Source organism: Dermacentor silvarum, chromosome 11 (genome assembly GCF_013339745.2).
Source record: "Dermacentor silvarum isolate Dsil-2018 chromosome 11, BIME_Dsil_1.4, whole genome shotgun sequence".
In the NCBI taxonomy this organism is placed as follows: Eukaryota; Metazoa; Arthropoda; class Arachnida; order Ixodida; family Ixodidae; genus Dermacentor; species Dermacentor silvarum.
The window spans coordinates 116,596,249-116,609,098 of NC_051164.1; the positions used below are offsets into that span (position 1 = coordinate 116,596,249).

General features: G+C 43.5%; 1 protein-coding gene across 8 annotated transcripts in view; it reads right to left on the reverse strand.

Annotated features, from left to right (window-relative positions):
* Positions 1-11,486, reverse strand: part of LOC119433033 (histone-arginine methyltransferase CARMER) — a 145,085-nt gene extending 133,599 nt beyond the window's left edge. For 2 of the 8 annotated variants that reach the window (XM_049658447.1, XM_049658450.1), the window contains exon 1: positions 11,207-11,486. In XM_049658447.1, coding sequence (XP_049514404.1) covers positions 11,207-11,339 — 133 coding nt within the window. In that variant the 5' untranslated portion in view covers positions 11,340-11,486. The remainder of the gene's footprint in view (positions 1-11,206) is intronic. The other 6 variants (XM_049658452.1, XM_049658449.1, XM_049658451.1 and 3 more) reach the window with 4 other exon arrangements.
* Positions 11,487-12,850: the final 1,364 nt, after the last annotated feature.

Genomic DNA, 12,850 nt, shown 5'->3' on the forward strand with positions numbered 1-12,850 from the left:
TGTAAACGTGAATATGTCCGATGAAGACAAAGTGGGACATCTGTTAAAAGGCATCACCGAAGATGTCTACAATTTTCTAATCACAAAAAAAAATGAACACTCCTTCCAAATTCCGGCAGCGATGTCACACGTTCGAAGCTCTGAAGACCCAAAGAATCTTACTGAAGTTCGGACGCTTGGACAACGTAACCACAGTTGCAAGTATGGACGTCGCTACCTGCCAAGACATCGCCTCGATCGTGCGTCGAGTGGTTCAAGATGAGCTAGCACGACTTCATGGAGTAGACAATGGTTATCAGTGCGTGTTTGAAGAGTGCTTTCCCGATACACCGCCATCTTGGTCGTGAGTACGTCACATCGAGCGCTCTTAACCACTCTTAAACAACACGAGCTTTCGGTCCCTCCCGACGAATCTCAGTCGCCGCCACTCCTCACCAGTGCGTCGTGATACTGCAGAGTACTACCCTACCCAACACCACGACGAGTTCCTGCAGAATACTCGATGCCACGACATGCTCCTGCGGAATCATACCCAGCACCACACGCACCTGCTCCATTTAGACCAAACCGCGACCTCCCTGTCTGCTACGCCTGCGGTTCCGAAGGACATACTGTGCGCTATTGTCGCCGCCACCTGCAGCGAGCGCCACGTTTTTCAACGTATCCAGATTGTGAGCACGAAGACACGCCCACGCAATTTGGAGTCCATCCTATGTGGCAACAGTGGTCATACCAATCGCGCAATGAGTCTCCTGTCTCCAAGCGCAACCTTACGCCGGCACCGACCCAATTGCACCGTTCGACATCCCCCACCGTCATCGCTCGCCTTCCCCGCCGCAGCTGGGAAACTAGCTGGTGCGGCCGATGGAGGTGCGGCCGCGGGATGGTCAGACTCGCCAATTCCCGGGTCTGTTGTTATGCTAAAGAACAAGGTGTGTGTGTGTGTGTGTGTGCGTGCGTGTAGACGGTGTACAAACTACTGCTCTTGTCGATATTGGTACCACTATTTCTGTCACCAGCCTTCGCTTCAGAAAGGACAGAAAGTTATGTTTGCGTGGGATCGCAAAGAAACTATTCGTGGAGTTGGCAGTGAAATGTTGGCGTTTGTTCGGTTTTGGTTGCAATTGGAGGACAGAGTTTCAGAGCCGAGTTCACTGTGTTGGTCCACGCAACTCATGATGCAATTTTAGCCATAGATTTCATACATGGATGCAGTACTACACTTGACTGCGGGACTGGAGAGATCTTATTATGGAGCAAGTTAACAATCACCATACTTGATGATTTGCTTACTGATCAAGCCGACGTGTTTTCGCTGTCTGAAGATTTGTTTCTGCCTGGTCGGACAGCCATGTTCGTTCCAGTGTGTTCTTCACGTGTCCGGATGAGATCATGCAGCTGTCTTGTCGAGCCAGACCACAACAACGCACTTTTTCCATACCGCGCCCATTGGCATCATTAGCCCTCTATCGATGGTTTGCAACGCCGCTTTCAAGACCTTCAGCGCCACTCACGAACATATGCACTATCGCACGTGAAGGAGAACTATATTTTAGTTTTCTAAGCAGTTCATTTTTTTCCCGCCAGGCGGCTATTTTTAATCACACTCCGAAGTTTCGCGATCGTCAAAGAACTAACAGCATTTTCAGCTAGGATCAGGGAGGAAGTGGTGTTAATGTTTTGTAAAGTTCATAAACATACTTCTGTCTTTTTTCCTCCAATGTCAGACATGTTATTAAAATGTGATTCATAGTTAGATTCTTGTCATTGATTACAAACCGCTTGATCTTTATTTTTCAATAAAAAGTTATGTGCGAGATGTGTGTGTCCGATGCAAATGCGACATAGAATAACTTCCATGAAACGTTCCTGGTGGTATGATGTCTTCCACTCCTGCAGTATGGGCTTTACTATTTGTAGCTTGTTTTTAACTTGACAGCCCCAATCCTTTTGCCATTTTGAGGTGATTTCAGCAAGGACCACCCAGACACAATTCTTGAATGGAAGATTTATTTCTGTTAGTTTCCCACGGGCTGTCATTGCTGCGCAGTTGTCCGCGTTTTCATTTCCCGGGATTAATCTCGTTTGGAACCCAAAATAGATTAATTACTTTACCATGATTTTCACTTTTGCCGAGCATTCTCAGGATGCAGCTGAGAAGAGGTTTGCAGTGTGATTTTATACGGCGGGAATTAAGTGAACTGAGGGAATCTGTATAGACAACTGCTTTTTTATCATCTCCTGTTAAATTTTTTTCTAAAGCCATAAGCAGGGCATATACTTCGGCTGTAAAAACTAAAGCAGACTGTGGCAACCTAAAACAATTTTTACAATGTTCAGATACAACAGCGCTTCCGACATGTTCATTTGTTTTGGAACCGTCAGTGTAAAACTGTGTAGTGATTGTATTTTTCTTTTAATTCTGATAAACCTTGCATTATGTGTTCAAGCAGTGTTTCTTTTTTCTTGTGGTATGTCAGAGTAAAATCACAAAAATGTGCGAAATCATACCATGGGGGCAGTATGTTCGGTCTTTCGACGACCTTGAGAGCCTCGCTCGGAACATTGTAGCTTTGGCACATTTCTTCGAATCGAAGGATAAGTGGTCTCACGCTGTGTGGTTCGTTGGCATAGTCTATTCTGTTTGTGATGTAACAAGAGTGTGGCATATATGATTAGGTAGAGCTGTAATTTTAAGCAAGTATGAAATTGTGAGCAAAGCTCCTCGTTGCTCTAAACAGGATTTGTTACTGTCGGCATATTGGGGGCGAAGACTTAAGTAGTCGCAATCTGTTGGAAGCGCCTCGTTTGCGTAGTATGAGGGATAATGCGGCGAGCTCCTCGTAGATTTGGCTGTCGGCGCTCAATAAAAACACGACGCGGGAGCCCTCCTGGCCATTTCTGTTAGTAGTGTCTAAACGAGGAAAGTTTCTTACAATCAAAATAATAATCTTGGGCAAACAGAGAGCACAGAATGGTTTACAGACGCTATTTCTTTACCGAATACGCACAGTGAATGCCCATTGCGCGCGGTCGCCGTGATAGAGTCACCCGAACCAGCTTCTTGCGTGAAAGGCAATCGCTGAGAGCACACTATCTGAAATACATTATAGTGTGCTGTCTGTATAACCAAATGGCGCATAACAGAATGAAGCCTCAATGCAGCGATCGCACGGGTTCGCAGCGACCAACAGCGCGCCTGCATGCATGTCCGCGCACAATGTTTCACTCTCACTGCGAGCGCGTTATCGCACCGTTCACTGAGCTTTAGGCCGCAGCATATGAACATTTAACAGTACACAAGCTTCGACACTATAAGGCGACTCCGTATCACGATCATTCATTTTTTTTTATTTTCCTCTAAATTCTCGGACGTTTCAATATCGTTATTTCTTAAGTTGTGGCACACTGTACGTTTATCAGTCTTCTCAGCGAGGAATTTCCCGCTGCTTCTTTTTGTTAATCCAGTACATTCATTGTTGGTGCTAACACAAACATGAGCGTATGCCAAGCCTTTTTTCAATGTGCCATTCTCTTTCCATTCTGGCAAACTTGCCAGTATCTAGCATCAGCATGTTGATAGACCAAATCTTCACGAGATTAACTGGGCAGCGCGGTCAAGCTTCTCAGTGCGCGCTTTCTGCGCACTCACTGAACATTGCAGCCCCAACGCCATAGCCAGGGGCGTAGCCAGAGGGGGGCTGATGGGGCTTCAGCCCCCCCAAATTTTTTCGTGCCAGCATGCGCCGCCGACCAAAACTACCACCTACGCCGGGAATCATTCTGGATTCTGTCTACAATGTCTTTTTCACGCTCGAAAAGACATTCGGCACGAACATTGCGAACTCGGGCTGGATTTCGTGGCAACGCCCTTGCACCTGGAGTCACGTAACGCAAGGAGCCCCATCCGAGCACAAAATTCAAGGGCTTTTCGATAGCGAGCGGGCGCGTTGCGGTATCTCGCAGCGGCCGCGAAATCTACGGAGCACATGAATTTCATTTACGAAACTTTATGGGTATACAGTTCTCATAAACTTTCGACGCAAAAGGTGTACCGACATTTCAAAAAGCGTGCTTTAGTTTTTTCAATTCTGGAACTTTATGGGCTTATTGCTCTTATAAATTTGGGCCAACAATGCGTGCACTCGAGCCCTCGTGTCCAAGCCGTTCTAGAAATGAAAGCACGCACTCGCAATCTTCCACACACACACGAAAATACTAAATATCACCATGACTGTAAGCTAGCAGCTGATAATTTTCTCCAAACATTTTCAGGAAGCGTGCCCAATGTGATCGATCAGCTGAACCAGGGCAGACAAAGTAAAATATGAGAAAACAGAAGAAAGTAAATGGCCTATAATTGAGGAAATTCTTCTTGCGGGCGACAAGGTCTGGCTCTCCGTGGCCACAGGGACAGTGGCACTATGGATTTAAGCATAGCCCCCGCTGAAAATACACATATTTTCAGAGCGCTTCTTCGCATGCGAGCTAATTGTGGAGATACATATCCAAATGGTTCTTCAGATGAAGAACCATTTGGAAAGTTGCCCCAGTAATGCATCGTATTTAAGTCCAGATGCACAAAACCAAATTATAGAAATTTGTGGTGAAATTATCAAAGAAAGCCTAGTTGCAAAAGCGGGCTGCTTCTCCATACTTCCTGACGAAACGACGGACATCGCTGGTATCAAACAGCCTACTGTTTGTGCAAGGTACCTAAACAAGGATGCCAACGACATCGAGGGAGTGTTTTAGGTTTTAGCACCGGAATAGATGCCTTCTCTCATTGCGACTGCAGGTTCTATGTAAATGTGTACAAACTGCTGCAGATTCTCGTCCCCCTTCCAGTGATCACTGCTAGTGCAGAGAGAATATTTTTTAACAAGAGTTTACTAAAAAAAAAATAACACATTTTCGTACTGATTTCTGCATTATTCCTCTATTATTCTACCCACATGGCGCTGTCGCGACCGCCACGTGGCCAGAGTACATATCACGATTTCTGCTATCATAGTTTCATACTTGCCTAGATCATCTGTCTTTCTGTGCGCAAAGTTTACTATCTGTGACTGTGCAACATGTTTATTTGTCTTGTTTGACGCATTATATACAGTGACATTTGCTTAAATACGTAGATTTATTGGAGACTTAGACGTATATTTGAATATCTTGTTGCAAGGTTTTGTGTATACAAGCAGTGAACTTTGTTTCCAGCGGCTCTTTTTTGCCCTTTAGCGAGTTGTACCTTCGCATTTGTATATTCCATTCTACCTTCGCATTTCTAATGTATATTTTGCAGAACTCCTACTTTTTATTTGTACTCACTGTTGTGAGTATAATATCGGTGTAATTACAATACACGACCGGTAACAGCTGCTCCTGCGCAATCTATTGCAACGAGGGACAGCGTCATTGAGGTTTTCTTCCTGGCCGTTGCATATGTGAAAAAAAAAAACGTAAACAAGGTTCTTGAATGAGAAAGATTTATCAAAATATTTGTGCTCAACTTAATCATTTCATGGCCTTTACATTTTTCATATCAGCTGCATGCACTGATTTGCTGGTTTCGAACTGATATAGTTCTGTAATTCGTGTGGTATTTCTTTTACTTATTTCTTTTTAAATTTTCAAGATAGCAGAGGAGGTGGGGTGTCGATACAGGTAGCAGTACCAGGCTTTGACGTCATAAGTGAATTTAGCATTGTCACTAGAGACTTTGAAATTATCTGTATTAAACGAGGTAAAAGTGTGTTTGCCGTATTGTACAGACCACCAACTGGTAATGTTGCCACGTTCTTAAGTTTTCTCGACTCTCTGCTTTCGCGTGCCAACGAATGCAAGTGGTTGCTTACAATTGGGGGTGACCTGAACATTGATATTCTAGCGAACTCGGGCCGCACCATGTAACTTTTACTCTTGCTACAAGGAAATGGCTTTGAGAACATTATTTCCACTCCAACATGCATAACTAAATCAAGGGCATCTCTGCTTGACCTTTTTATTACTAACGCTATTACTGAAAAAGTTGCATCTGGTGTTGTAACTTCAGACATTAGTGATCATTTGCCAAACTTTTGTATGCTTAAGCAGAACAATGATTTACAAAAACATGCATGGCCTGAGACGACTTATCGTAAAATATCGCCACAGACATTAGATATATTTAGGTGCAAAATTGCCCAGGTTGATTGGAGTCAAACATACGCAATACCGACAAGAGCTATCATACCTTTTTGAGCATTCTGAAAAAGCATTACCTTGTGTTCTTTTCCAATGCACACATATCACAAGCAAAAAAAGCTGCGCAAGCCGTGGATAACGTATGACCACATCAAGCTAATCAAACAAAAAAAATAAAACTTTTCGAGTCATTCCTTTCATCGCGAAGGATCAAAAACATGAAGAATATAAAATATTTCGAGATAAGCTCAATACAATTTTAAAGAAATCTAAAGATGAATATTAAAGTTGTATGTTTGATGAAAATTGCCAAGATGTCACATCTTGTGGAAGAACCTTAACGAGGTATTGAACGGAAAAAGAAGTAAAACAACAGTTGAAAATCTGACGATTGGAAACTTGAAGGTAGCTGGGACGGACCTTGCAAATTCTTTCAACGACTTTTTTGTCGGAATCGGTAGTAACACATATTGTCCTGAAGCAACAAATCATATTTCTAGATTAAAACATTCAGCATTTTTCCACCCAACAAATGTGCACTAAGTAACCAGCATTTTTCAGGGACTCAAACAGTTGCAGTCAAGACGCTGATGAACTTCCAAGTATTCGGGCCTGTTCGTCATTCTCCAATGCTTAAGTGGAGTGGCCGACGTCATCACTAAACTGACTGCTGATAACCGCTGTTAACGCAAAACGCAAGTGGTGCACGTCGCACGGTTGAAACCATACCATCAACGCAAACTCGCTCGGTGAGCTTGGTCTAACCCGGAGGAAAATGTAATGCGCACCGGAAGAGCATAGAAGAGAACGAAGCGGCGCAAGGTTTTGGTGATCAGCTGTTTCGGGCCCTCCCATGTCTTCCCTACCCCTTTCACGGTAATAAATAAACCCATTCTACACCCGTAACAATATAATAAAAAGGTCCTTCAAGCACCATTCTGTGTATCTAAAAATAAATCGCCTGGTCGTCAGGAAGAGGAGATTTTTTAAATATGTAAATTCATTGCAGGTAAAAAAAAAGACTTTCTCAGTTACGACAAAGTTCGGAAGCTTGAGGCCAGCCACTCAACTCTGATACCTGCACCACAAAAATAACCATCAACAGTGATATTCAGCTCTTGTGCGATTCTGTTTGTCACCAACCTCGACATTGTTTAACTGTAACTTCATAATATTGTCTATTTGTTAAGTGCACTTACAAATTTCTTGGACCATTTATTCGGAAGTTCAACTATAACATTCAAAAAGTGATATGTAGATAATTTTTTTTTCCCTAGCTAAGTGTGGTAATTGCAGGGCTGTGTAACCTACCCAAGAACTAGGGCATGATAGCCATGAGACACAACTGCTGAACTTCACAAGTGACCCAATAGTTTAGTCCAGCAATCGCTTTGCCCTCTTTGGAATGGGCTTCTGTATACATTAATGCATGCACTATTTAAGTGCAGCCAGAGAGCACTACTAAGATCACCCAACTGTCAAAAATTGGCAGAATCTTGTTCCAAGTGGTCAAGCATATGCTCACCCTTAGCATGTCCATCAACATCGAGGAACTATTCTGTTCTGTTCAAAACAACAACTTGTTTTCAGCTGTCTGTTTTGTTGCGGGTTCCAGAGTGTCTTGGGTGCATGCAGCAAAGAGTTTTTCCAATAAACATTCACAGTTGTTAGTAGCACTTCTCCCGTCTGTCTTGATTCCCTTTGGTACAGTCTGCTGCGTTTCACCGCAGTCAAATATGCTCATCTAATTCTCTGTCATTGTTCTGCACAGACCATTATGCATTAAATAATACTGTAAAATATCTACGAGAAACCATATTTTTGCTACAGGACTTTAACTTTCCCAAAATCAAATGGGTTCCTTGGTATCTATGGTCTATTTTCCTTTTCACAGCTTATCACTTATTCAGCACAAATGTATTCAACAAGCATGAAGATACAACTCATATTTACTACTGAACTGGTTCACGATTAAGTTTTATTACTGTGTTTCAGTGATCACTGTTTCATTCAGTTTGTAATTAACTGTGCCAGTGAATGCAAGAAATGTCAGCCAAAGTAAATTAGAAACTACAACAGGGCAACCTTTCTTGCCATTACCAGTGAACTTGCAACATTCCTACATGACTACAGGCATAAATTTGATGAGCATTCAGTATAAAGTAACTAGGAGCTCTTCAACATTAAGGTTAAGTATTTAATAAGTGCACACCACTGCATACTGTTTCGTGTGGAACCACTGTGTACCATATCATGTGGAACCATTGTGTACTCAATTCCAATTCAGTCTCTAAAAAAAAAACGACAGCCACACTGACCCCCACCCTTATGCCATGATAAATGCAGTTTAATTTATCATTCATTATTGATGTGCCTTGCCATGCACTTGCACTTAGTCCTGTTCTCAAAATGAAGTTGTGCAGAAAGTAAAGTGCGATGCATTGTACCATTGGACTAGGGATGAAAGTTTCAGCACTGAATCTGGCGATATACACACCTCTGATCGAAAGTATGCAAAGCAAAGATTCTGTGTGGTGGGGGGGAATGAAAATGAATTACTTGGCAACTCACAACTGACTGACAACCTGAAACTGACTGATGCACAGCAACACAGTAACGTTTAAAATGCCAATTCTGAACTGCAGTCCTCAGTTTCAGGTTGCCTGCCAAGGTATCTAGAAATTTTTTTCCCTTTTCTCTGTTTCCACGAAACCCCTGGTCTGCATTATATGACAACAGATATTTTAAAGTCCTACATATAATCTGGACAAATTTTGCTAGTGCAGAAACCAAGAACTTTGTTACAGATATATCCACAATTTGTGTACACAGATCATGAATTCGTCCGATCACCTACCAAAAAAAGAAAAAAAAAAAGTAGTTTTGGTTGTGCAGATGAATTCAAGAACTGCATTTATCGGCAGAGTGAACTTAATTGAATTCTGGGGTATTAAGTGCCAAAACCACGATCTGATTACGAGGCACACCATAGTAGGGGACTATAGATTTATTCTGACCACCAAGGGATCTTTACCGTGTGCCCCATGTACGGGACACAGGCGTTCTTTCATTTCACCCCCATCGAAGTGCGAGCTGGGATTTGATCACATGCCATCGTGCTTAGCAGCACAACACTATAGCTGCTAAGCCATCGCAGTCGGGCCAGGCCCGTAGCCAGAAATTTTTTTCCGGGGTAGGGGGGGCTACTTGCTGAAGATTGACTATTTGAGGTAAGCACCTATTTTTCAGTAATTAATTTCGGTAAAAATCACAGTATGTAAATTTTGACTTTTTAAACACTATTTTATTAATAGTTTTACATTTTTAGTTTCAAGATGGGTCTTCCTAATAGTATGATATTTTTATAGGGACGAATCGTTTCAATAGATTTCATTAATAAAATAAAATAGCGTTACTCAGAGCCAAAAATAAAAACTCGAAGAGTGGAAATATTCGTTTTATTGAGGCCCACTCAAGAAGAACTTCACGTTGTGTCTGCCGTGGAACGGTCGGCAGTGATCGCGTCAGGTGTACTCAGCGCCGTAGAACATGAGTACGGAAAGATAAAAATTTAGAGGGGGGGGGGGGGGGGCCTGGGCCCCTGGCTACAGGCCTGCAGTAGGTACTTATTGGAAGAGTGCGCTTATCTTTCATCAGTTCTGTTGTTTACATTCTTACTGCATCGTGTAGTTTACTAGGCAAGTTACAGTGCATTAATGCCCCACTTTGTGACAAATTAGTTGGTACAGAAGAGCTAAACCTGATAAAACATCCGCAGAAGAAAAGATGCTGGTGGTTCTTTGGAACTTTGAACTTGATTCAAAGGAACAGCTCTGCTGTAAGAGTATGAAGTAGCACATAGTGAAGGTGCATGGTAATAGAAGAATCAGCATAGAAGTCGATCTGAAGAACGCATGTTTTCGGAAGAGCTACAACACAGTCTCATTTCAGTGTGGCAAAATGTGGAAAGAGCAGCATTTCCAAGACTGCCAGCTACAGAATTCCACGGAGCCCAAGACTTGTGTGCGAGCAGAGTATGACTGCCTACACTTGTAATATGAAAGACATGCAACAGAATAAACTTAGTGCACTCATCAGAGCACTTGCTTAGCAATAACAAGACCACAAAACGTGTTTGCGCGTGTTGCCATGAAATGAGGGTAAGCTTTTCAATTAAAGACTGGCCTATATTGATTGGTCTGATAGAAACAAACCTGACACCATGTCGATCTGCACAACCGTTAGTTTGGCAGGAAGACTAGTAATGTCGTTACTCATTTATGGCACTGCTTGCTGCGGGAAAAAGCAAATACCACTAGACGCCCGGCAAATGTGCTTGAGGTGGTAGGATGCGAATACTTGACTGCGATCGCACTGAACGTCTTTACAGTTCCTAGAGTGTTTTCGGTAGCAGCCCTTTCACAAATGAATTCTGGTTATTCAGGTCAAACACGCGTATCTTTTCTTTTTTTAGTTATTTTTTTTTTCGAATGGCAAGTACTCTGGACATTCCTGACGAAAGCAAAGTTCACCAACGTTTACGATCGCCGCGAAACGCACATGCCCGCACGGACACCTTTCCACAAGTGAGACTCATCGGGCAGGAAACGGTGGAAATAGATGCTCGACCGACATGCCTGCAGCGTCACCGACCGCTTGTCACGCAAATCACGTCAGGTTCGGCGTCGGGTACTACCGGTGCATTTGGGCAGCATGCGGCACTCGGAGAAGTGAAACTGCGCCCGACGGCCATCGGAGCGCACCACGCGGCCCGACATGTCGCGCACTTTCGAACGCGCACGCAGGCCTTCGGTGCGGCCACAGTACGTCTTAGCCGAAACGAGCTTTTCGAACAGCCAAGAATCCGTAAAACAATTGGACGGGCCGATTAAAGGGCCTTAGGCCTAAATAGATTATAGAACGTGCGACATGTATGCGCCTTAGTAAACAATGCGCGCGGAGACAAAGAAGCTCGATTTACAGAGCCGTCGAACAGCGCACGGGATCGATGCACGGTTTTACTCACGCTTCTTGAACTTCACGATGAGGTTATCCGACTCGTCAGCCACTGTCAGAAGTAAAGGGATGGGAAACTTCTGAGTTATTTCACCGGTATCGGACAGACTGGATAAAAGCACCCCTTCAAACGTGGCCGCCATATTTACAACTGCCAGCCACCGCCAGGTGCAGGTGCGCGATCTCTACGGGTAAAAGAAGAAAAGTGGCGCGTTTAACGAGGCAGGGCACGAGACTAGACCGCTGGATTATCGAAATCCTACCACGCGGATGCCATATTCCTCTTTTTTTTTTCTCTGTTTTCTTTTTTCTTTTTTTTTTTCTTTTTTACTGTGACATGACTTCATGCATGACTTGCACATGGGCTCCGAGCGCAATTTGCGACTGATAGACGTATTCAATACATTGCAAGTTAGCTTAACCATGCATAGACAGATGACAGAGATGACATTGCTCTCACTTCAGCTATGGTGCGAAAACAATTTTTTTTCGACCTCCTTGGCGAAAACGTGCCTCTTTTTGCGATGACCGCCTGGGGTGACAGCCTGAGGTCATTGCTGGCAAGCGGAGCCATGTACAACTAGAGTGTACGTATTCTAGTACACTCTAGGTACAACACAGGGCCTCCGGGATCGGCTGTTATGGTTGTCGCAGAGGTCATGCATGTCCGTTCAAGCTCGCCGATGGCTTGCTGCGGTTTTTCCCAATGTTACTAGTAACGTCGGTTTTTCCTGCCGCGTTCGCACATTCTTTTTATGGGCACGGCAAGCGCTAGGTTTGAAAGTAATTTTCTTTATTTTTTTTTTCTGTACATTGAGGTTCCTGCACGACGATTAAAACAAATACGGGCTTCTTCAGATCGGGCACATTCGGAACATTGGCTGTATTCTTGCCCTTCGGCGCTCTTTTTCGGAGCGAAATGTGCAAACGATGGCGGCTACCTTCATCACAGACAAGGATAGACATGGAGGAAGGAATCCCGTGCAACCCACCAGGCACAGTGCAGGTGCTCCTTCCGGGCTTCTCATCCTCGTGTGTTTCGAAATACTTTGATAACAAAAAAAAAAAAAAAAAAAAAACGTATGCGTGCTTACCGGACGGAAAGAGCACACGATCAGGAACACTGCATGATATGAGATTGGAAACGCGGAAGCTTAGACGGCGTTATTGATGTATCCTAACAGTTCGTATTATTTATTTTTTGCAAATTAAAATAATTTCAATTGATGAGTAACAAGAGAACAAGGTGAGAGCAGGAGCAAAACTCAACAATTTCAATTGAGTTTTGAAAGCGTTTTAGTTTGTAAATGGAGAAAGTCTCGCACAGTATATTTAAATTTCGCGCGCAGGCACGCCGGTCGATTGCAACGCCACTCTGGTGGCGTCATTCTTAATGGTTTCGGACATATAGTTTCTCACTATAAATAGACAGTTTTAGTTTAGCGTTAGCGTAATAGCGGGGTTACGGGAAATAGCGTTACCGTTCCGCAAACGAACTTTGCAGAAAGAGAGTTTTAGTATAGCGTGATAGCGTAGTTTACGTGCGGGACGCTATTCCATTACGCTTTGAATTTCGCATATACATAGGGCACCTAAGATATGTGTGTGTGCGTCCGGAAAGTGCGATAGGCAGCGCAATGGAAGCCAGGAGCGG